The 25867-nt window shown below is 34.9% G+C and overlaps 1 protein-coding gene across 3 annotated transcripts in view; it reads right to left on the bottom strand.

The window, feature by feature from the left end:
• Window positions 1-25867, bottom strand: part of SYT1 (synaptotagmin I) — a 451270-nt gene that overhangs the window by 113258 nt on the left and 312145 nt on the right. For 2 of the 3 annotated variants that reach the window (XM_004675861.2, XM_012720262.1), the window contains 4 exons: window positions 19586-19770; window positions 13684-13806; window positions 9792-9959; window positions 6051-6218 (listed from right to left, as the gene is read on the bottom strand). In XM_004675861.2, the coding sequence (XP_004675918.1) occupies window positions 6051-6218; window positions 9792-9959; window positions 13684-13806; window positions 19586-19770 (644 nt within the window). The remainder of the gene's footprint in view (window positions 1-6050; window positions 6219-9791; window positions 9960-13683; window positions 13807-19585; window positions 19771-25867) is intronic. The other variant, XM_012720263.1, reaches the window with a different exon arrangement.

Genomic DNA, 25867 nt, shown 5'->3' on the forward strand with positions numbered 1-25867 from the left:
TTTAATATTCTGCTTAGACCTGATTCTTGCTCATTTCCTTTCAATGTTTGAAACAGACTAACATCATAGCTTTTACTAAATCTTAATTTTTAACTAAATCTTAATGAAAAAGTAAAATTCAGCTAAACCACATCCTCCCTTGGAAACAGTTGAGAAGAGAGTGAGAGAGGAAAAAGAAATGGAAAAAGTTTTTACCAAATAAAAATTAGTGAGAGAAGTCTATTCTTATTTTCATGACCATCATCATCAACAACAAAAAAACCCAGTAATAATGATCTTGCTAGATATCTACACTGCCTCTTTTAAAGACGTTGTAGATGCCTTTAAAAAATAAAAAGCAGGCCCTCCCTGGTGGTACAGCGAGTTAAAGCACAGCACTAAGAAGCTAAAGCCACTTCCACATGAGTTCGATTCCCGCCTGCCCCAGAGGTGACCACATGGAGAGGCAGACCTCTCCTGACCCGCCCGCTGCTCCCCTCAGCAGTGTACTTCATCGATCTGCCTGTTCTGCTCCCCACTCTGTCTCTGGTGAATCCTCTCACCCTCGGCATCTCTGGCCTGTATCCCAGTTCTGTATGCACAAATAAATAAATCTTTAAAAAAAATAAATAAAAAGCAACATACTAAAGATTTTTATTGTTTAGAGTAGGAAGTTTTCTTAACAGAGCACAGTGAACATGACCTTTAAAGGGGGGGGGAGGTTGCAAAGAGGGGGTTTTGCATACTGGACTATATGGAGGAATATGGGTGGTTTGTTGGTGGGTTTATAAGATGGTGATGCCTGTGGAGGTATCCACATATTATCTCAATTAAAATGAAAGAAATTTAATTTAAAAGGGGCATTTTGAAATATTTCTCATAGTATAATAACCTGTCCTCATTCATTCTTTTGGAAATCTGTTTGCATGTTTGCTGCTCATCTTGGTGATCAAACTTGGTTTCTCAGTGGGGAGAAATTGATATGGCTGCTGCTGGGATGAAATTTATAGGCTAGTTGGGAAGACAGACAATGAACAAGTATGTAAATACAAATAAGTATACTTCCTTGTGATGCTATGGCTCAAAATGAGGATCCTTGTTGCATTTCACTAATGTGATACATTGAATGTCAAGGAAGGTTCTTTTAACTATCATGTTCATAGTTCTAGTACTTAACCTTTTGCAAGGATTTCTAGTCAGGGCATTGATTTGTTGTACAGAGATTCTCAGAGGGCATGAGCTACTATCTGACTACTAAGTATACTTAAAAACACATCAGTTCTTTCATGATATTTGGGTATAAAGAAGCCGTGAGGAATATCGGCCTTAACTGATTCCAAAGGAACATCAAGGAATTGACCATAGAAGAAAAAAAACTTTCCTATTTGATTGAATATGTATTCTCTAAAAGCTTTCCTGTGAAGTAAATATTTTTCTAATTAGGATAAAAAAATGTGATTTTTTTCCCCTTGCAAAATTGATTTCCTATTAAGGCGCTAAAGTAGTTTCTCTTCCCTTCTGATTGGGTACTAATTAAATTATGTTCCAACTTGTTTTAAGTCAGCAATCAATTTTTTTTTCTCCTCTGCACTGGATTACAGAATCTTATTTACAGAATCTAACAAATTCTATGCAAAACAGGTAATAGGCATTCTTTTTTTGGAAAGAACACATTATGCATCAAGAAATGTGACAGACATGGCAAAACAGTAGCTCAGCTGTATCTATTTCTTATGCTACCATTAGATATAAGACATAGTAGTGGAAGTCACTGGGGGATGAAAATTTTTAAATAAGAACAAAATACTAAAATAGGAAAGGTCTAAATGTTTTAAAGATGCAGTACCTGATGCTATGGAGGAGGACTGAAACACTTTCTAAAATGATCATAAAATTTATTAAAAAATGGGAGTTATACATATTAATCATAACATTTGAAGTAATTAAATGACTGCTTTAAATGAATGGACCATTCTACCAATAGGAAGTCTAGTTTCAGGTTTGACTTGTGGGTGCCATAAAATCTTTTGAATGATTAAAAAGAAGAAAATCTCAAATTCAACTAAGATAGCTGGAAGTTGTGTGTGTGTGTGGGTGTGTGTGTGATCTCAGAAGCCTTTTGTATATGGAGAATGGTATATACTGATTAGAAAGGATACTTTTGAGGCCCTATATTTAAAAAGGTACAATAAAAAGAAAACTGTTTTACATATAAGCAACTTTTGAAATGCAGAGGGTATATACTTCTGTTTCAAAGAAATGAACAGAAAGTCTTATTCTGCAAGGTCATATTCTATTTCTATCTATTAGTAGGGGAAAGGAAAGAGGAGTCAATTGTGCAACATAAAATAACAAGTGAAGATAAATCTGCAAGTTGTCTTTGAGGATGTTTATTAAGAGAATGAAGACAGAATGTAAACCTCACTGAAGTTATTTTCACCAAGGGTTAGAATCTAACAGTGAGAGCTGTGTTATTCCTGGCATAGCTTTTCTCTTCTACACAATTCTTTTTTAAAAAGATTTATTTATTTTTGCACACAGAACTGGGGTACAGGCCAGAGGTGTGCGGGCGGTGAGAGGATTCATCCGAGACAGAGAGGGGAGCAGAACAGGCAGATGGAGAAGCACACTGTTGAGGGGGGTAGTGGGCAGGTCAGGAGAGGTCTGCCACGCCATGTGGGTCACCTCTGGGGTGGGGATCGAACTCATGCTGAAGTTGCTTTAGCTTCTTAGTGCTGTGATTTAACCCTCTGTGCCACCAGGGAGGGCCCCTTTTATATAATATTTAATGTGTGTTTAGTAACTTTGAGAAAATGTTGCTGCCCATTTTTTTTCTAGATTTGCATGCTCATATGACGTACCACTAAAATAAGTCATACTTTATTAACTTACGTAATTGCTTAATTATCTTTTGACTTTTAGGTTTCTGGCAACAAAACCCCAGTCTTTTCTGTTAAAATTACAGGGTTGGAACTCAGAGTTAAATTTAACCCATTTAAATCGAAGGCTTTACCTAAATAGATCACAGTGATGGGTGGTTTTATTCCTAGATAACAAAGTTGAGCTTGCATTTCTTTTTTTCTCATTTTCTTGGTATCTTCTATTCATTATGACATTAAAAACAACATATACCACTATTAAGTGGAAGAAGTAAAATCATGAATAGAACTGCTCATGCAAAATAGAGAAACAATTTCTTTAAAATTATATGAACTAAACTCAATCTGTTTTCAATTTACACAACTATAACATTCTGCAGTTAATGGAGAGTAGTATGAAAGGAGCGAGGACATATCAGGGAGAATAAATAATTATTCTGACACAAAATATAACTGGAATCTCACTTCATTTATTTTGAGAAAGTTTCTACCTGGGTCTAGTCATCCAGAGATAATATGTAAGTTAAACATCTGCTTTATGAGGTTTCCCACTAAAGGAAATAGTAACTCAACTGAAAATTCCAAATTTCTATTCTTAAGAAGCTATCAAAAAGGAAAGATGTCAGTTAAAAACTGTAATAATTATTTTCTATTAAAAACTCCCAAAGGTGGGCCCCCCCGGTGGCACAGCGGGTTAAAGCACAACACTAAGAAGCTAAAGTCACTTCAGCATGAGTTCGACTGCCATCCCAGAGTTGACCCACATGGTGTGGCAGACCTCTCCTGACCACCTGCTGCTCCCCTCAGCAGTTTACTGTATCACTTGACCTGTTCTGCCCCCTACTCTTTCTCTGGTGAATCCTCTCACTGCCCCTGCAACCTCTGGCCTGTACCCGAGTTCTGTGTGCATAAATAAATAAATCTTAAAAGATAAAATAACTCACAAAGGCTTTTAATAAACATAGTAATGATGGAAAAACAAAACAAAACAAAACAGAGGAGGTACAGATAGAAAAGAACAGAATAAAGAGGAGATTAAAATATTGGTCAAGAAGAGAGAACAGGAAATGCTTGTTCATTGAACATATGTCACGTACCATACTCTATGCCAGGTATTTTACATTATCCTATTATTTTCAGTAGATAAAATGAGTCATAGTAATACATATCAGTGATAGACAAGGTGAAACATGAATCAAATTTCTGTTGGCTGTTAAGGAGGATAAATATCTCTTCTAAGATAAAAACTGAAAGCAAAAAAAAATACAAATATCTCATGAAAATAACACAATTTCAGACTGAAATTTTATTTACCATGGTTCAAAAATACTTGTCCTTATAACATTATATATTGTTTTAATCTTACACATTGAATATTCTTACCATTTCTTTCTTACACCTTTCCCTCATATCTTTATTATCCTAATTTTGTATAAAGATTTTAGACTGTTTTTTTCTATATTATAATTACTTAGTCTATCCTATTCAATCTGTACCACTATTTAATTTGTAAGTAAGATAAGGAATATGTAACATTAGCCTAGTTTCTAGATTTAGAAGCTGAATTGTGGCAAGATTAAGTGACTTGTTCAAGGTCTCTGATATAAAAAATTATCATAAATGGAGTTGTTAGGATTAAAAGTCAAGTGTGTTTGATTTTTAAAAATGACATTTTACCTCTTAAAAAAAGTCTAACAATAAGCAAAATAGAAATTGGAGTGAAGGAGGAAAATGAGAAAACACTCATCCCCCCAAAAGCAGAAGCAGTGTTTACCCTTTGTACTCTTCTTTTTTAAACATTTAGCACAATTCCAGGAATAAGCCATGTATAGTAAATATTTGGAAATTAATATCTTTGATGAATTAGGGTGACAATTCTTAGGAAGAGGGCTTGGAAGAAGCAAGTATGATAGAGTGATTGATGTTTCCCTTCTTACAGATGTTGAAATTTATGTCATGTAGTTTATCTGGCAGAACTACTGCTTATAAAACCTCAGCATCTAAACATGTCATAGCTCTGAATTGTTCTTGAAAGTCTACATTACAGTAAAATGTAGCTCAGTATCTAAGAATGTAATCTTGACTACCCTCTTTGGTTATGTATATTTGTTTCTAAAAAGAAAGCAGAGTTCAACTCAGTTTGATTCTTTTTGTACAACCAAATAATTTTTAGCTTAGTGATAAAACTCACTTTCAGGGTGGAAGTCAGCCAATCTGTTCTAAAAGCCTCACCTCTGAAATCCTTACGCCAAATGGGTCCCTAAGTGACAGACTTGGCTGTTTCTTTGAAGACTGCCCACCTCTAACTTCCCTGGTGGCCCAATGTAACACAATTTGCAGAATCCCAGGGACCCAAAATTCTTAAAAGACTGTGGCTAGTGGTAGTCTATTGGGCAATTAGCCTTGCATATCAGAACCCCAAAAATGATGGGAGAAGAATTGCATTAGGAATTTAGAGAAGCTAAGAGTTGTTTGCTTTTATGGTATTAGTCTGTTGAGACATTCACAGAGAAAAACACTTGTGCCAGGCATGCATAGCATACTCAAATAGAATTGATTTTTATGTATTTAAAATGCACTAAGGATATTGAACTCGCCTTTTTAAATCACAGAAAAATCCTTGGCTAAACTATTAAAAGCAGACAATACAAAATGAAGAATGCTATAAAAATGTGAGTCATTTAAAAAATGGATTTAATTTCAACCATTGTGAATTACATTTGATGTTTTACCCATCATGGTCTGATCTCTTCAGGAGAAACAACGAACTGCCTTCATTTTGCAGAAATATCAAAGAAACAGTGCCATTTTATTTCTGTTCAATAGCTACATAACCTAATAGAAAGAACAATATGATGATGGAAAAATACAAAGAGCAAGATGATTTTTCACTGTCCTTTTAAAGAAGTAGGGATGTGGGTGACATTTTGTAAGATTTAGAAAGAGATTGTGTGTGTGCACACATGAGAGTTGTATAGACGTGGTGCACAACTCTTTTTTTCTTCAAATAATACCCAGAAGGCTTGTATGCTTTTTAACAAGGCTGTGCAATCCTCTGACCCTATTTTGCCAACTGTCAGCAGCTGGAAGCCCATATCACCCTTTATAAAGAGCAGCTCTCAGTACGTTATTATGTGAGTAGTAACTGGCCAGTACAGCTTGTCATTTTGGAAATGCTAATGCTTTTCTTACCTCTTCCTTCTCAGCACTTTGCAGATCACGCCACTCCTCAGTTACATGACCGAAATCCACTGTGTTCATGGGGACCTTAAATTCCCCAATGATGTCATGCTTGGAGAAACGGTCAAAATCATACACAGCCATCACCAGAGTTTTGCCTCCTAATTCTGAATATGGCACCTAAAAGAGATGAGGATATAATATCTGGTTAAAAAGGCTTAAAACGTGTTTATAGTATTTAATTTTAATATTTGTGTTAAGTAAGCAGAAGAAAGATTATGCTTCCCCCCCCCCCAAGCTATTTCACTAAATGCTTGAGGTTTAAATTACTTGGCAGAATTCAGGGACTTGTCACAGTGATTTATCACTTTATCCCCCAAATCCGGAAGCTGTATTTTAAATAATAGATCCCGTATTAGTCATGCTATAAACACTTTACAAGAATTAGATCAAGTCAATTTGACTACAAAAATAAATTTTTCATGTGGATTATTCTGTTGTTCTTTTAAGTTTTGTTGTTAGGAGATCACTTACTCAAGGGTAGGTAACTTGTTTCAAAAGTTCTGTTAGCTCTTTTAAATAGTTGTATACAACAGCTTAATCAAGAAGTGATTTATTAAAAGATATACTAGGAGCCTGAAAGTACTTAAATTAATTTTATATAGTGCCTCACCTACTCCCTAAAATAATTTACTGATTGACGAGAACTGACTAGAAAACTCATGTTTTGAATATCAGAGGCACACTATAATATAGAACTTGAAATCTGTTCTTAGGTAGGTTGCTCTTTAAGATGAGTGGTGGCAAAAGGCCAAGGACTGATGAATTTTCCAGCTGTTCCAATCAATCTGGGACAGATGCTGTGGGTTGGGATGTTGAGTGACATTTTTAACATTCAAGAAAGCAGTGCAATGCAAGTAAGCTACACTTCAGTAACTGGGTAGAGATGCCTAATTAAGAAATTTACATTTGTGCTGAAGGAAGATTTGATCACTTTTCATGCATTTCCTACTATTTTATCCATGTAAGAAGTTGTCTTATGCTTTAACATTACTCAGTTAACTATATTAAAATGAAGGAGAAGAATATTTTGTATATGTGCAATAGATAAGTATCTATGAATCTGTATTTTGTCATTTATCATGTATTTGGAATCTTGAGTAAAATAGTGTCACTAAAAACTAGAAATATGCAATGTTTTATTTTAGACAGAATCTAAAATAAACTTTTCCAAAGAAATGAATTTCAAAAAAGAAGAAATTTTAGAGAATAGATTAACTATTATTTCTACAATCTTTCTCATTTTTTTTCTTTTATAACTGTATTGAGACAGCGAATTACCTTCAGCTCCTTTGGCTATCATGCAGTGATATTAGCGCCTATTTCACAGGGCTGTACTGAACCTGAATGAGGATTATATAAGGCATATGAGCAGTGTTGGCTAATAGAGGCCACTTAAAATATTGTCTGAATGATAACAACTCTTTCAGGTGGGAGTTTGTTTTGGAGAAAATGGTCAATATTTAGTTTTGGAGTGTATCAAGTTCCTGTTGGAAGGATTTGAACTCATTTTAAAAGCAATTCTCTTATGGGCCCTCCCTGGTGACACAGCGGGTTAAAACACAGCACTAAGAAGCTAAAGCCACTTCTGCATGAGTTCAATCCCTGACTGCCCTGGAGGTGACCCACATGGAGCGGCAGACCTCTCCTGACCTGCCTGCTGCTCCCCTCAGCAGTGTACTTCATCAGTCAGCCTGTTCTGCTCCCCACTCTGTCTCTGGTGAATCCTTTCACTGCTCTTGAACCTCTGGCCTGTACCTCAGTTATAAATAAATAAATCTTAAAAAACAAACAAACAAACAGTTCTCTTAAACTCTACTTTCATTTCTCTATCATCCCACCTATTGGTATGTCAATTTGGAGAATAGATAGTATCTGTGGAGAAACTACCCAAAGTTCTAGAAACATTATAGATAAGTATGTTTCTTATCTATATTAAAGTATATTGTAATCTGGACTGATGTATGAAATAACATGGAACTGGTCAAAGTTTATAGGAAACTTCAATAGTTATACATAGTGAAATCACATAAATTACTAATAAAACTAGCAAACTTTTAGAAATTTCATACAGGACAATTTTTTAGAAACAGTGTATAGGCAACTTGGAACAAAAGCAAATCTCGCAATATAATTTCAAATAATTTAATAATGATTAGAGGTGAATAACTTAATTAGGATTAATACATAGCCAAAATGATTGTAATTAACATTTTCCATATTTTATTTTTATTTATGTTTTGTGGTATATTGACCAATGTGATTAGTTCTTTGAAAGCTAAGTATTTCCAGACTATTTTTATTGCTACTCTAAAACAAGTATCTGGTTATAAGAAGTATAGATTTTTTAAAAAGGATTGATTAATTTATTCTTACAGATTGGGGTACAGGCCAGAGGTGTGGTGGGTGAGAAGATTCACCAGAGACAGAGTGGAGAGCAGAACAGGCAGACCTACTGAAATACACTGCTGAGGGGAGAAGCGGGTAGGTCAGGATAAGTAATGCCACGCCATGTGGGTCAGCTCGCTGTGGGGGATTGAATCTTGCTCCAGTGGCTTTGGAGAGCTTCATAATTTGGTGCTTTAACCCAATGCACCACCAAGGAGAGCCCCAAAAAGTATAGATTTTTAAATAGGATTGCTGATAATACCTTAGGAACTTCTGTCTTAAAAACTCAAATTTCAGTACACATAGAAAGATACTGCTCCTTTTCAAAACTGGAAACTAGGTTTGAGAAAATGACTCATGAACTCAATTTCCTCCATTTATTTCATACCAGTATGTTTGCTAACACAAGGCATATGTTAATGCTAAGGCTGGCTGATGAATGGGTGATTCGGAATCAGCCTGCTGGCATTTTCAGACATTCCATTTTTCAGAAATGTGTCATTTTAAGTAATGTATTAAAAACTTTACAAATTAAAGATATACACTGCACAGATTTTTAATTTTTAATTTTTAATTTTTTAAAAAATATAATTTTTTTAATTTTTAATTTTTTTAAAAATATAACTTCAAGTAAAGAGCTACAGCATGTCTATTTGCTGAGATGCTTGAGGCCTGCCAGGCATATTTTGCTGTTGAGTTATCATCTATGGTCAGTTCCTTTTTTTGTTCGTGTTGTTGTTTGAGGTGTCTGAACAAGGTGAACACTAGGGATAAGCTTAGTGTTAAGGGAAAATGCTAGAAATGTTCAAAACCAGTATGTTTGGCTTTCTTTTTATTGCTAGGTTAAGAATGGTTTGAGAGGATTCAGACTGCCCTATACACACAGACTTTTGCAAAGAGGAGTAGCTATTTGTATCATTTAAACAATGAAACGTAACTTCCCTTGTTCTGTGATGATAGTCTGTTTTCAGAAACTTTGAAAAGGAATAAAAATTCCTTTGATCTATTTTAGAGAGGGGAGGAAATATTCAAGTCTATTGTTCTGCTTGAAACTAGCTTCCTCTTTCAGCAGAAAAGATGTCAAAATCCTGTCTAGTTTCTATTCCAATATTCTGAAATGGCTGAGAGGAATCCTACTTTGACCAAATCAAAATGTAATGGCACCTCTTTGACTGAGGATGAGAATTTAAGTTTTAAGTAAATGTAAGTCTTGTGAGCAAGCACACAGTGCCTACTTGTGGATGTGTCTGGATGTGGCCAGTCTTACCTAAAACAAGAAAAGTTGGTATTAACTATAAAAAGTACCTTGAAAGTAAACTGTTCATTGAAGACAGGATTAAGGGTCTTTCGGTGGACTTTTGTCTCAAATTTCTTCTTTTTATCAGGTAGCAGAAACACTTTCACATAGGGGTCAGATGTGCCTCCCATGTCTAAGGCGGGCAATTCTGCAGCCTGGATGATTCCTACCAGCAGCTGAAAGGAATGACAAGACACAGCAATACAATATTACCAGACATTTTGGAAAGAGTAGTTTGTTTGCAAGGTTGCATATTATGATTCCTCCCTCTTCATCTTTGCTTTTCATGAACTTTTATTCTGTATGAATCTGAACACAGAAGGCAAATGAACAAGCTATGTAGATTTCAGAAACCCAATTATGACAGATGCAGGCTCGAGGAGCCTGGCTTTATGTACAAAAGAGGCTTTTAAAAGGTTGCTGATTACAGTTTAAAAATGGAATTCATATTTGCAAAAGAATTGCAATCAAGTAACTTTCCAGTTGTTAAAAGCCCTTGTGCATTATTTTCCTTTTCAGGGTATGATTTGTAAGTGGAAATAAATTGTTAAACAATCACAAGTCTGTAATTATAAAGTAGGATTTTTCTTTTTGAACCAAAATTTCAGACCAGGTAAATAGAAATATCTTAGGAATTGGGTAGCATTTTGATAAAGAAACATGTAGATAGCTTATTTTGTTCCGACCTTGTATGTGGTCTCCTTTTGTTTTGACTTATGGTCAATTATTAGATTTTAAGTTCTTTCTTCAAATACAGGACATGGTGTCCAAGAAACAATTTTAGCTTCATATTAAAGGAAGGGGAGATTTCAGCTTTTTACTGCTGAATCTGATGTTTTCAAATACCACAGACATCTCTATTACTTCATGTCTGTTTTCCCAGTGACATAGTCCTGTGTTTTTACAAAGTAGTGTAAGTGGACTACAGTAGATGCCTCGCATCAGATGTTTTCTATCAACAGATGGTTTTAGATTCCTTGGGGAACAAAGCAGACTCTTACTTTTTATTCTAGGCATATCCTAGTCAATAAATGCAGTCATACTATAGCTTATCATGACAGAGCCCAAAACTTGGAGCTTGAAACTTTTTAGCCAATAGACTAGAGAAACAAATCACCTCCTGAAGAAAAAGTCATAGGCTTTTCTATACAACTGATCTACCATGTTTATAAGTACATTTGACTCATTTGTTTAACGTTTAACTTGAACTATTGCCTTGAATGATTACGTTTTTTCCATTTTAATCTTTCAACATCCTTGTGACATCATGATACAACAGGAACAATGATGCTGAGTTGTAGTATTGAAAACACAATAAAAAAATAGCTAAAGTAGGCATAATAAATATAAGTTAGTACCTATGAAATGTATCTAACTTTCTAGAATATTGTGAAGTACCAGCCCAGCCTATAATGAAGTTGATAAATTATTTTTAATGTAACAGAATGTATCAGTGAATCCTTCAAGAGGAATCCTCTGGAAATTTAAAATGAAGACCTTTTTTAAAAACTGTCAGTTCCTAAATCCAAAGGAACTTACTTACCTTTGGATTTTATGTGAATAAACACAATTCTATTTTATCCTCAATTTTTTGCAATACATTTTCTTTTCAGCAGTTAATAATTCATAATTTTCTTTTCAGACCTAGAAATATAGCTTGACCTGTTTAAAGCTAGATCTCCTATATTTTAATGACCTTTTGGGATTTTTTTTTTTTCATAAGGGGTATGGTCACACCTTTCAGTCCCTCTGACTTCTGCGTTAGAGATAAATGTCACATTTCTTTCTACTATGAAAGTTCCTTAGAATATTTTAGGTTTGGTAAGCAACAGCATATATTTGATGGTAGCCTTATCTATGAAATTTCTTAGACTTTATCATCTATGACACATAGGGGTCATTTTACAAATCAGATTTTCTATAAACTTTTGGAAAAATCAATGCATAGTATTAAAAAAATCATCATGCAGAATGTTCTGGATCATCAGAAGGAAATCTTTTAAAATATATTTGCTAGGAAGGGAATAGTAATGCAATCAAATTTGGTTAAAAAAAAAGCAGTGCTATTTGTTAAAACCACTGCCTTATATAAATTATCCTTTATAATACTGAAAGTAAACTTAGAAGTCTCAAAGTTGTGACTAACCAAGACTAGATGTCAACTGGAAAATATGAAGGGAGGGTAAATAAATAGAAAAATGTTGGACACATTTATGAAGGCAGGTAGATATTTATAAAACAGATTATATGTTTGTTGGACCTGTATTGAACCAAACTAATGCCATTTTGTGCTAACTGCCTTTTCTGTTTCTGTATCCTGCTTGCTGCTTGCTGAGATAGGAAATTTCCCAAATAAGTTTACTGTAAGAGGAAGAAAACTTGTAAGATTGATTAAATTGATTACTGTCTTCAACAAGACCAGGATATGGGTCATATGATCAGATCATATGATCCTAGGACCCACTACAAGAATGGTATCTCTGTAACAACTGAATTTCATTTCCTTGGCCTGTAGTGTATGAAAACTGGTTTCTGTAACTGCTTGAGGCCACACTCTTAGAGGGTATTGGTCCTGGCTGGCAGGTATTCTGAAGCCCAAATTAAATCTTGAATCTCTGTCTCCACATTGCCTGACTGTTATCTTCCAGTGGCTCCAACATGTTGACCTTTCCTAGTATATATATAATTAATAGGAAGTTTTACTCCCAACTGTGTCTTGATGATTTATAGAAAAGTGATAGAAGTGTGCTGAAATATCCTATATAAATCCATAAATATATACTTGTACCTATGAAACAGTATATAACTCTCTAGATTATTATGAAATACCAGTCTAACCTATGATGAAGTTGATAAATTATTTTTAATATGCTAGAATATATCAGTGAATCCCAAAAGAGGAATCCCGTGGAAACTTAAAATGAAGACATTTTTTTAAAACTGTCAATTCCAAAATCCCAGAATTTCTGCTTAGATGTCTTACAGTGTTACTGACTTGGGACATTAGTTGTCAAAGCTGAGCATTGGTGTATGATTTATATATTGTTTATTCCTTATCAAACTGTAAATAACATGTGCTACTTTAGCAGTAACTATCTATGTTGATTGCTTTTTACTCACCTAGAAAGATCAGTAAAGCAAAGTAAACTGGAGAGATTTAAAACTACCTTTCTTCAAGAAGGACTTTGTCTTAAGGATTCTTCAGAATGTGATGTTGAACTCGGCCCTTTCCTAGTCATTCTTACCTAGCTTTTAAAAACTCTTTTAACAATTCAGAGGGTAAGGAGACATCTTCATCAATGTCATGGATTCTGGAGGAGGAATACCTGTTTCCTTAGCTTCTTTAGTTCTCTGTCATGCTGGCACAACAGTCTTAGGCCTTTGGAGATCAAGTTGCTGGGCTTTCTACTTTTAGACTTGCTCTCAAGAACACTGCTTTTAATATGATTTCATATAAGGCATTCCTGTCTTTGAAATTCATAACAATAGTACATTTTTCACTTTTGATATCAAGGAGACCAAAACTTTGACTTTGATGGTGGTCTAACACAGAAGACCCACGCCCTGGATCTAAATCTATGAAGTTGGAGGAGGATTGATCAAGCCAGGCTGGGAGCTCTCAGAATCAGACTGACTGCTTCAACTTAATTTGTATTCTGCTCGCTTGCTGTAAGTGCCATAAGTAGATGTAATCGGTTGAATACTGTGAATTCTAATTACAAGAAGTTAAATTAGCAAGTAGGGGACTGCCTGTACTTAGAAATTATTTCATCAATAGCTTTGATAATTGCATTTTCCCCTCGCAGCAAACGAAATGTTTTAAGAAGTTATCTTGCTTCAATTCCTACTTGGTAATTTCAGAAAGTGTAATGGAATTAGAAGACAGTTGCCCCCTCAGACCTGGTTATTCTGAAAATCATAATCCAGTGAATACTGAAGCTTTCCCAGCTTCTCCTCTTCTTTGGGTTCTTCTTTTTCTTCTCCATCTGTCAATCCAGTTTCGGCATCATCATCCTTAAGGGCCTATGAGTAGGGAAATGGATCAGAGTGAAACCAAGTGAATTTTCATCAAACCCCAAATTAAACCGGGCCTGTGGTAATACTTCCAAGCTGTTGAAGCAAGCACTAAGATGCTAGAAATCGGTTTGTCTGACACACATTCACATTTGCTGCTTACATATATTTTTTGAATTCCATTTATGCACGGAATTACCCCTCCCCCCAAATCAGCAAGCAGCATGGAAGCAATGGAAGAAGCCCCTCAGAATATTGCAAGCAAAAAATGTAAGGTCTTGTAAAGAAATGTCAATTTGGTCTTATATTTGGTTCTGATAAAACTACTTCATTTATAATCTGATAAACATGCTATTAACCAGGCCAGGAGTCACATTCATGTAGTTTAAAGAGATGCTAAACATCATGTAGAACATCTATGTTACATGCAGTGGAGTAATTTATATAAAACATTTGGCCTTTTCTTTCCTTGCTTCCTATAAAAAAGATAGTTGAGTATGTGATTCTCAGAAAACGGTAATTGCTTATGCTTCATATATACATTTGTAATGGTTATGGAAAAAGAGAAAAAGAAACATGCCACCAGCAAATGCATGTTTAGAGAAAAGTGTATTCCATTTCCCGTCAAGTTTACCATTTCATTTTCATAGCAGCTCCACAGAAAGCTAGGCTGAATTAAATTGATTTATAGATCTATTTGTTGTCAAAAGCAGAGAGGAGTTCTGTTTGTAATCTTGTCAAAAACTGAAATTAGTAAAGATAATTTGTTGCACTTATAAAGAAAAATCATGGTATTGAACTCTCAAAACTCAATTAGGATCAATTGAATATTTTTATAAACTAAAACACAACTGTAATATCAATTGAAATACTAGAAAGCTCATTATTTCATAAAATATGAGTAACTTTCAAATGTTCTTTATTTAAAAATATATATATAAAATGCATTTTTCTAGTAAGTGCAAGAAGTGTACTCAAATACCAAAGGTTCTAAATTATGAATATTAGATTTTTTCCAGGAATATGTATTTACTGCCTTAAAAATTAAAAAAAAATAGAACTCTATATAATTACTCAAACTTAAAAATAAGATGTCCTTTTCCTTGGCCATTAGTGAGTTTAAATGATTAGCTATCCTATGTTAAAATTGTATGCATATACATTTTTTTGCTAACTTTTCTATTTAATTCTTACTGATTGTAGAGACCATTTCTACTTGAGTGATCTCAACATTGCTATCATTATTATATACAATAATAATTGTCTAATTTTTGGTTATGGCATTTTCTTCACTATGCGTAGTCTGTAGGATTTTACAGGACTTAAGATGTGAATGGGAGACTATTTTATATCTTTAACAGTAAAGAAATCCTTAACTAAACTGTCAGCAATTAAACTGAATTCTAAAGTTTTTGTAGAACTCAAATCCAAGATATATAAACAGGCTTCAGACAGGCATCAGTCAAACTACCTACATCTCCTGCACCCATTCTCCTCCCACTTAGACTACATGATCTTTTTTCCTTGCCAAAAAGCAAGCATCTTTATCTATCCATCCATTCACAGAGATCCTCAGAAGTGCCTCAAAATAATAGCCCAGGCCTTCGAGTCACAGATGTTCCAATTTGGATCTACCTAGCTATCTCCAAACGGATTCTTAAAAGCTGACACTTGACAGAATTCATTTGGATGGAAAAGTCACATAAATAGAATTGAATGATAGAGGTACTTCCTTTTGTGCTTCTTGAACATTTTGAGGAATCTGCAATGAATTTGGAAAATGGAAAATTGTCCTATTTATTTAGAGACTTTCACTAATCTGGTTAGCTTCACATCTTTTAATTTGGGAAGTTTAATTGCACTTGGATGATCCACTGTTTCCTTGAAGAGTAAAGTGTTAATGCACTGATAGCCAAAGAAACAGAAAAATTATTTGAAAATCTGTATTAGTTTTTTTTTATTTAACTTAGAGTGTCATTAAAAGGAACATGTTAGTAAAGTGACAAGACTGAATTTAATTAGAGGACTTTATTCAGTGGAATCCCATTGCCCTTTCAGAATCTTAACCGTGTATATGTTTTTAATATGGTCACAGAATATGTGCTTAGGAAATTGCAGTAGAGGTAATTTGTTCCCCTGTAAGATTCTAGTGTTTTTTTTTAATAGAAAACTAATACATATTTCTAAAAATCTGCACATTTCTCTATCATAATAATAGAGGATTGATTAAAATACTTTTTCAAAAGACTCTTTTAAAACTGACAATTTTCATATCATGTTTCAGTCCAGTGCAATTTGAAATAGCTGAGATATTAAAACTCCTTCTCCCTAAGTGGTTTTTGCCCTAATAAAAGGTGCAAGACCATCTCTGCAATTATTCTGCATGAAATAGGGCTAAATTTTTGATAATTTCTCAGTGCCACTATTCATCACTGAAGTGATTAAGCCTATTCTTGTCCCAAAGGCTAAGCTTAAGCAAGACATTTTCTGTACCATCACATTAAATTCAGACCTATTAAATCAGTAGCTATTATAATACCTCAAGAGGAATATTTTCTCCCCCCCTCTCAGAATAAAATGCAGAAGAAAAAAGCTTGTAAACCCAGCAGTTCAGAGCAGTTTAATTTTTTGATAAATTAAAATCGAAAAAGCTGTGCTGGGAACGTCAGACCTTGTTTTAAATTTCAGAGATTTCAGTGCTCATGCTTGTGGCTTGCTTTGACATTCAAAAGGTGCTTAGTTCACAGCATCATAAGGAGAATTTGTTCATTGTAGGTTAAATTGTTCAGATTTGGATTTGATAGGTAGCACAAGGGCTTGAATTTTCTTTCCGTTCCCTGTCATTTTAAAATGTGAGCTTTCTAATATTCTATTTAATCAGTTAGTAATGTTTAAAATGAAAACACTTAAAAAGAGAATCAACTTAATTCAGCCTTTTGATGTGTGTCAGAATGGTACACCTTGCCTGTGGAGCCCCAGTGCCAGGCCACTAAATGTATCCGAGCGTTGACTAGGGTGTCTAAGGAGCAGAGGAAACCTACCGCAAGGGACAGTCCAGAACAGTCATGAGATACAACACAGATAAGGAGGACATAGAAGGAAGAAATACAAATTAAAATATCCACACGATTAGTGAAAACCATGGAGAAATGACCTTTCCAGACCTGTGACTTTACCAGTTTTATTCCTCTTGCGTTTTTAGTGTTTTCAAGCATTAAAAAACTTTATGGCCTGCGCTCTATTATAAACACTCTATCCAGAGCTAACATTTTGGTTGCCACTGCAGAAAATTTTTAGCCCCTGGGTTAAAACTCTCCCCATCGAGGTGTATAGCCATGAACACTGAAATTTGCATATCTGTAAGACTTATGTGCATTGAAATGGTAAAAACTAATCGACTTCCCTCCAGTCTTGATGCCTTTGAAATCATATCCAAAATGTCTCTCACATCTGTCTTGCTTTGAGATGAGAAAAGCATAGACTATATATCTTCCCTGTGTTTACATCCATATTCTGCTCAAAGTAAGTTGAAAGATAATTATTTGTGAACTGTTTTTATCTTTTGTGCTTACACTGTTTTGAATTGGGTGACCTGATGATTACCATGTGACTCAGCATCTTCAAACCTGCACCTTCTATTTCACTGCTTCATCCTTTTTCTTCATAAAATGAAAGCATCCCTGATTAGCTACTTTTGTCTGCCTTAAAAAGTAGTATAAACTACTGTTGCATAAGTGCTCACCAATGGGGCCTAATTTCAGTTACTCAAATTATATTTCATTCTGTACACTCACTTGTTCATAAAATAAGACTTGTACTATCCTTTATTGACAAGATGATCTATTTAAAATGTAAAAATACCTTTTGAGTGGTTGAAATTCTAAAGCCTATGTTCTCACAGTAGATTACTATGAATTATTCCTAACGTCTTCATATTTTCTCATTTGAGTCACTTTTTTCTTTCTTCCCTTCCTTATTTGCAAGGTTCTATGATCAATAAAAAATTAACTATCATCAATTCTCTGTTTTCATTCTTACACCTTGGTCATTTATCCAGGTCATAACAGGGTTCATAAACATTACTACTGTGCTATAAATTATAATCTTATGTCATACAAAACAAATTGCACAAATAACAGTAGACATTTCTTGTCCTAGAAAGAAAATGTTATAGATACAATTTAACATTATTCAGTGCTTTTGTTAATTTTAATACAGGAAAACCACATTTAAATTTTATAGTAGTCTTGAACATGACAGTATTTTCAAATTGCTGCTTCACAGATATAGCGGAAATTCATGTACATATTATCCAATCAATACCTATTATTTCTATACTAATCTCACTGTAAATTTTCTAAAGAAATGTGTATAAAGTCCTGTTTACTATGGAGAGTGGTGAAATAAAACAAGACTGGTTTAAAATTTTCAGTTTCTATGTAGTGAATTCACCAAGGAAATATCCTTATTGGATATTTTCATTTGAATTTGTACATAGACTTATGTGAATGTGATTAGTGATTAGATACTTTTCCAGAAAAATGTCACCCTTATTTTACTGAGTTGAAGATAATGTTCTTTGGGTATGAGCACAGGCAATATGGACATTATATAGCTCTGAAACCAAACAAAAAAGGGACAAGTTAATATAAGCTTTTATGAAATTGTTTCAATAGACATTAAGGTTTCTTTAGGGGACTTTGAAACTCAAGCTGTGGAGAAAGTTTAGTCTTTGAGTATATGCTTACTAAGAACACCAAACATATGCTAAAAAGGTCTTCCTTGATTAAATTGTTCTTAAGTGAATCCACATGTTTGAGTTCAATTAATAGTAATTGATATTATAAGAAGAATTCATAAAGCTGTCATATGTTGCTATTTGGGAATAAGTAGAAATTTTGAATTACTTGATGGAAAATATTTATGATTGAAAATGATATTTAAATTCACATTTTTTTATGAATTAAGTGTTCACAAATATCCAATAAGAATATGATTCCCAAAAATAAATGAAAAGGAATTTAATAATTGTAATTATTACTACTAAAGAAACTTTATTCTGAACCAAATCATCCAAATAATGTAGTAAAAACAGAAATTGTTTCCATCAAAGGAAGATAACCAGCCAGATGGATTTTATAAGCTGACCTGTGATTTTAATGGGTCTAAGAAAGGAAAGAAGAATTATGCTTTAAAACTTGCCTGTTTTTTTTTTGGCCAACTAACATTTCTCTTCTTCTCCCTATATAACATTATGGAGAGTGTTGAAATACAACAAGACTGGTTTTATTTTTTTTTCCCTGAGAAATGAAATTATTGAGTTGTCTGGATATAGGAATGGTAGCTCTCAGCAACTGTGTTTAACAGCTGTTAAACTCCATTATCTAATAGTGATTGCGAACACTGAAAATGTTAGATAGGTATCCTGTCCAAAAGGAAGAACACTTAGATAATCTTTATTTGGTTTCCCTAGCTCTAAACATAATTAAGATGGGCTCAACAGATGATAAAAACATTCAGTCATCATTTTGAAATGCTGCATCCATCAAGATGGCCCTGCTGACCAAGGATGTCCTTTTCTGGTTCTATGATTAGGAGGCCAGACAACCTTCACATGTTTCTTTTGCACTTTGGGATATTGACTAATGACTGGAAGGATTGCTAACCATCTCTGCAACAAAGGCCTGTGTCCAGAATTTATTTATTTTTATATTTATCTAGCATAAAATAACCAGCCATTTACTTTCAATAAAATCATCCAGTAAGAAATCTAGAATGAATACATTACCTGATCTTTCATGGTCTTCCCTAAGTCCTTCACATCTTTCATGTTAATGGCATTCTTCCCTCCCTTTTCCTTTCCCTTCTTCTTGTTTTTCTTTTTGAACAAGCATTTCTTACAGATACAAAAGCAGCAGGTCAGGACTAAAAGGACTGCAACTATGGCTATGGCAATTAAGGCCCACGGTGGCACTGCAAGACAGAATTGTGCAGAGAAGTTAGTAATAAACACTTCTATGTGCAAGACCTTTGAACTTAAGGCTAGAAAGATACTCATTCCTATTTATTGAGAACCTGTTATGTGCCAGGAATACTGTTCTGAATTATTTTATCCACTTGTTTGTTTCCTCTGTCTAGACAACTGTTTCTCTTCTTTCCACTGAAGTCAGGTATCACCTCCCACTGCTTTCCCTCTCTCCAGGCTGTGTTTCTATTAACCCATTCTTTGATCATTCAGAGCTCAGCTCTGGACTTTGAACTTTGAGTTTTAGCCCTGGTTCTACCATTGCCCAGGTGTGACTTTGAACAAGTCCTCTAAACTCAGATTTCTGTTTTAGCTTCTATGTCTCTTCTGTGGCGGCAAATTGGTGCGCATCCCATAGAATATTTGAAGTTGTTAAATTATGATGTCTGGCATCTGGTTAAAGCTTCATAAATATAGTTGCTATTATTCATTGATCTGCTACTCTGGAGTCTCTTAATATATTTTGGGCCCAGAGGGAGGACCAGTCATTAGCCGAGTAGAGATGGGGAAAGGACTATTGTTAAGAGTGGCGAAGGTTAGAAGTAACTTGGTGCTCTGAGATTCTGCTCATGAGATTCACTGCCTAAGGTCCCCGGAGACAGGCCTGGGGGTTGTGTCTGGAGATTCTAAAGCTCAACTTGGACTCAGGCTTGGGCACCTGAAGTCCATGTGACAGTGACCATGTTAGTGAACTGTTCTGAGCGTGTTTCCTTCTCCTAAAGTAAAGATACTAGTGCAACCTATGTCATCTCCTGTAAAGATTCAGGGAGTTAATATGCTAGAAAAAGTTAGAATGGAATCCAGCACATAGTGAGAACTCAGTGTTAGATATTATTCTTTAAGGAATAGGGTTAAGTATTGTGGGCAACACAGAGAGCTCAGTGTATATGAAGGGTCATAAAACAGTCAGACCAATAAATGCATAAAAAAGAAGAAACACCCTGAGAGGAATTCGGTGGATGTTCTGTGGGGGTTGAGAAGAGGAGGAAGACAGGATTTTACAGTGGGAGGAGGTATTTCAGATTTACAGGTTCTGTTGAAAACAATAATGCATTTAAAATGTTGAAACAATCTTTTAGTTTATTATTTCAGTTGTCCATGTACTAGAACTTCATCTATTTTCTTTGACTTACCCTACCAGACCAGGTAGACTTATGAAAAAAAGTCTTATGAAAACATTTAGGATTCACTTTGCCAGGAAAGGAATTATTCAGCTATTGAGATTAATCAGAAGAAATAATTAGATTTGCTTGTTGTAATTAAAAAAGACACTGGGTACTGAAATGATAAGAAAACATGCTATTTTCTTCTAACTACATAAACATCATTAGTATCAATGATTGCGGCACACAAGTCAGGAGTACTTTGACAAAGTGAAAACACTTAAAAATTAACCTCTCTTCAGCAATGAGAAAACCCTCTGCACTTGGCTCTCAATCTGCATTTGGCTTCATAGTGCAGAAGACTGTGCACATCGTTTTAGCTTATGAATGACTACTTGATGTTACCCTAAGGACATACAAAACTATGACTTTGGAAATTGTGTTGTCAAAGAAATATTTGTGTGAAAGTTATAGAGCAGCTAATACAAATAGACGTGTTTTTGATTTTTAAGATGTGTTTTTTATATTTCTTTGACCTTAAAAATCACTAAAAAGGGGCCCTCCCTGGTGGCGCAGCGGGTTAAAGCACAGCACTGAGAATCAAAAGCCGCTTCCGCATGAGTTCGATTCCCGCCTGCCCCGGAGGTGACCACATGGCGTGGCAGACCTCTCCTGACCCGCCCGCTGCTCCCCTCAGCAGTGTACTTCGTTGATCTGCCTGTTCTGTTCCCCACTCTGTCTCTGGTGAAGCCTCTCGCCGCCCCTGAGCCTCTGGCCTGTACCCCAGTTCTGTATGCACAAATAAATAAATCTTTAAAAAAAAAATCACTAAAAAGGTAAATTAAAGTAAGCTTACAGTGCTATTGCTCATAATATCTCATTTAAATGCCTATATTTCTTTGATGGAGATAAACTGTCTTGCACAAGCAGGAGAGCCTTGCACTCACTGCAGGCGACATGGTACTAATAATGACTTTTCATTTTGAACTTGTTAGTAATTCCCCCAGCAGGGCTTATGTCATAGTCTGTCAGGGAGACATAGGACACATGATGGAGATAATTGGACAAATTCACAACAAAAATTAGAAACTTAAAGCACTGGAATATTACTTAATCAAAATGAGTTAAATAGCAACATAATTGTAGAAGGAAATTTGAAATAGTGCAATACCACGTTTAATTTATTGTCACTGAAAATTTTTACTTTGTGAATTTCTATTTTTTAAGAAAGTTTTTATTTATTCACTTTTGCTTAGAAGAACTGGGGTGTAGGCCAGAGGTGAAGGGGATTGAGAAGATTCACCAGAGACTGGGTGGGGAGCAGAACAGGGAGATCTGCTGTTGAGTTGGGTGGTGGGAGCGCTGAGACTTAACCTGTAGGTCCACAGGGACTTTCATTTCTTAAAGTGCTGGCAACTTCTAAATTTGCTTTCAGTTGATCTTTTGAATAGTTTAGCTTTAGCCATGAATGTGGTATAGAGAAATGTGAAATTGACAAAAGTTTTCCTCACAATTTACTAGTACATTTAAGTAGATTCTAAAAAAACGTTTCATCTTATGTACTCTTGTAATAATGTTACCAAATAGTTAATTATAATACAAATCACAGTCTTCAATTAAATGGAGTTTTTTTGAATTAGACGCTCATGTTCAACATTTATTAGGTAGAGCAACCAAATATTTAAAATTGGTAAGTTTAGCAAAAATCAACACCCAAGGTATTAATAACTTAACAGTGTCTATAGAAATATATTTCAATATTAGTGAGCAATCTTGTGAAGTAATTGATGAATTGGGCTAAAAACTTATTGAAATCCTTATTATGGGCTAGCAATTGTACTACAGTTTTACATATCTCATCTCATTAAATCTTCACAGCAGTTTTATTCACTATACCTTCAATTTTACAGAGAAACAACTATACCTTGAAAAAACAAATCTATACATTTAGAAGCTTGAGAAGTTCAAATGTCTGTTATTAAAGTGTGCATATTATAAATTATAAAAAGGAAAAATTATTATCTAGCTCTGAATTATTTTTTAAATAGTACTCTTTAACAAATGATGCAAATATAGCAAAAGATGCTGCCAAGAATAATTTCTTTAATATAAAATACAATTTCAATAAAAATTAGGCTTATCAAAATATTGCTACTGGCAGAATGTTATCAGCTTATTATTGTTACCCAGCTATCATTAAATGCATTCATATCAAAAGAATTTTAACACTTAACTTAAATATCTCCAATAGAAAATAATAGTATACAAACTCTCCATTAAAAATGTTTTTCTCATTTTCTAGCTAATTTATCTCACATATTCTTTAGCCCCAAAGTGAACTGATGCATAAGGATTAACTCAAAGTCAATTTAAACCTGCTTCTATTTTTTTTAAAGATTTATTTATTTATACAGAACTGGGGTACAAGCCAGAGGTGCAGGAGTGCAGAGACAGAGTGGGGAGCAGAACAGGCAGATCGATGAAGTACACTGCTGAGGGGAGCAGTGGGCAAGTCAGGGGAGGTCTGCTGCACAACGTGGGTCACCTCTGGGGTGGGGATCAAACTGGCACTGAAGCAGCTGCGGCCAGCTTGCAGGGCTGCGTCCTAACCCACTGGGCAAGCAGGGAGGGCCCTTGCTTCTAATGTTTTTATGTAGACCAAATTATGACTCCTCAAAGATAGCCATATTCTACCCCCTGAAATCTGTGGCTCTGTTACCTTCCATGTCAAAAAGGACATTGCAGGGATGATGATGCTTAAGGATGATGTTGTAGTTTATCTGGTGGCCTCAATGTAATCACTAAGATCCTTATAAGAAGAGACAGTTCAGATTTTCAAACTCAGATATCTGATGATTCTGAGATGCTGAATTTGAAGATAAAGAAAAGGGTCATAAGTTAAGGAATGAAGGGGAGTATTTGTAGCTGGAAATGTCAAGGGAATAGATTCTCCCCTAGAAGTAAAAAAGAAATTAGTTCATACAACAATTTGGGAACCTGTATGGAGGTTCCTGAAAACAAACTACCAAATGATCCAATAATTCCACTGTGGATATATATCCACAAAGGAAACATGTATCTGAGACATCTGTCAGCCCATGTTCATCGCAGCATTATTCATAATAGTCAATACATAGAACAACCTAAGTGTTTATATGGACAGTTACTGTTATATAGATACAGTAAATGTATTATAGGTCTATAATGGAATATTATTCAGCCATAAAAAGGTGTACATCTGCCATTTGTGATAAATATGAGTGACCCTCAAGAACACTGTACTAAGTGAAATAATTCAGACAAAAATTGTATGATATTACTTACAAATAGGCTCTAAAAGCTAACCCTAGTAGAATGTCCTTTGCCACAGGCTAGCGTTTTGTGTGAAATGAAATGTTGTTCTTAGGGTACAAACTGTGAATTGTGAAATGAATAAGTTCTGAGGCTGTAAAATATACCATGGTGACTGTAGTACTGTAGTTAATAAGCTTCATGTATACAAACCAGCCTTGTTAGGAGAATAGTCCAATGTATTTTCAGCACACACACACACACACACACACACATGATTATGTGAGTTAATAGGTATGCTAAATAACCGTATTGTGATAATCATCTCTCAATATAGATGTATATTGAAGATGCCCAAATCAGATCACCTGGATTTTTTAAAACTGGTCTCCTCTAGGGACAGCTTAAAAAAGAAGTGATTTAATCAAACGCATATTTACTGAGTATCTATTATGTGTTCAGCATTTTTCTCAGACCTGGAATACAATGCAAAACATATTTTATTCAAACATAAAGCTAACCATTTACTTCCCAGGTGTTAAAACCTAAGTTTTACTTTTGAAAGGAGAAGTAAATTTGTCATACTTGATAAACTCAGATCTCAGAACACATTATGGTACATTTTCAAATGAAATCTACATGGCTTAATATGCTCTTGTATACTAATTTAGTGCTACAGGGCTACTTATTGATGACATCAACTAATAAGTATTCTTTCTATAATACAAATGTTAATTTCACAGTGAAAAACATTTATTTTCCCCAGGGAATTTTGGCACTAAATAAAAATTTCAAAAACTAGTTAAGCATCCCTGGCATACATTTTTAAAAGGAGATTAAATATTCTCTTTCACAGTGAACAGTAAAATCAAAATGAACATTTCAGAAGGAACTTGTGTATTGCAGAGGAAAACTTTTGCATCACTGATAATAACCATGGGTGCTGTTTATACTCCCATAGCCAAAGTCTACTCTTCAGATACTCATTGCTCCTCAGATGTACAGAATGAGCTTTTACTGATTTATACAAAATGTCCTAAAGTAGCAGTGAGACCTACTCTAGATCTGATTCTCAGCTCACTTCTAAATCACAGCTATTGGTATTAGTATACATAGACATCTTGAAAGAAACTCACAGGGTCACATCCTTGAGCTCAAGTAGAAGTAGTGTAGACAGGCACACCACCATCTCAAGTGTATTTCCCTTGCATCTACTCAATCCATTTATTTTACTTTTATTTCTTTTCATAAGTATTCAGTTGCCTGCACTGGCAGCCTTTTGGTAGAATTACTCATTGGTCTAGGTTTAAATTTTGGACTAAGCCCAGTAGCTTTTGTATTTCTGTTTTGCTTTCACTTTATGGAAAGTTTTATCAGTTCCACCCTATTTATTGCATAAAGAAACAATCTCAGTCTATACCGCTTAAATGAGTTCAGTTTTTCCGTCAAGAAATACGAACTTGTGGCCCTCCCTGGTGGCGCAGTGGGTTAAAGCACTGCACTAAGAAGCTAAGTTAATTCCTCATGAGTTCTATCCCCGCCTGCCCCGGAGGTGACCACATGGCACGGCAGACCTCTCCTGACCTGCCCGCTGCTCCCCTCAGCAGTGTACTTTGTCGATCTGCCTGTTCTGCTCCCCACTCTGTCTCTG

This window comes from Condylura cristata, unplaced genomic scaffold, assembly GCF_000260355.1.
Source record: "Condylura cristata isolate star-nosed mole 26May11 unplaced genomic scaffold, ConCri1.0 scaffold00004, whole genome shotgun sequence".
Taxonomy (NCBI): Eukaryota; Metazoa; Chordata; class Mammalia; order Eulipotyphla; family Talpidae; genus Condylura; species Condylura cristata.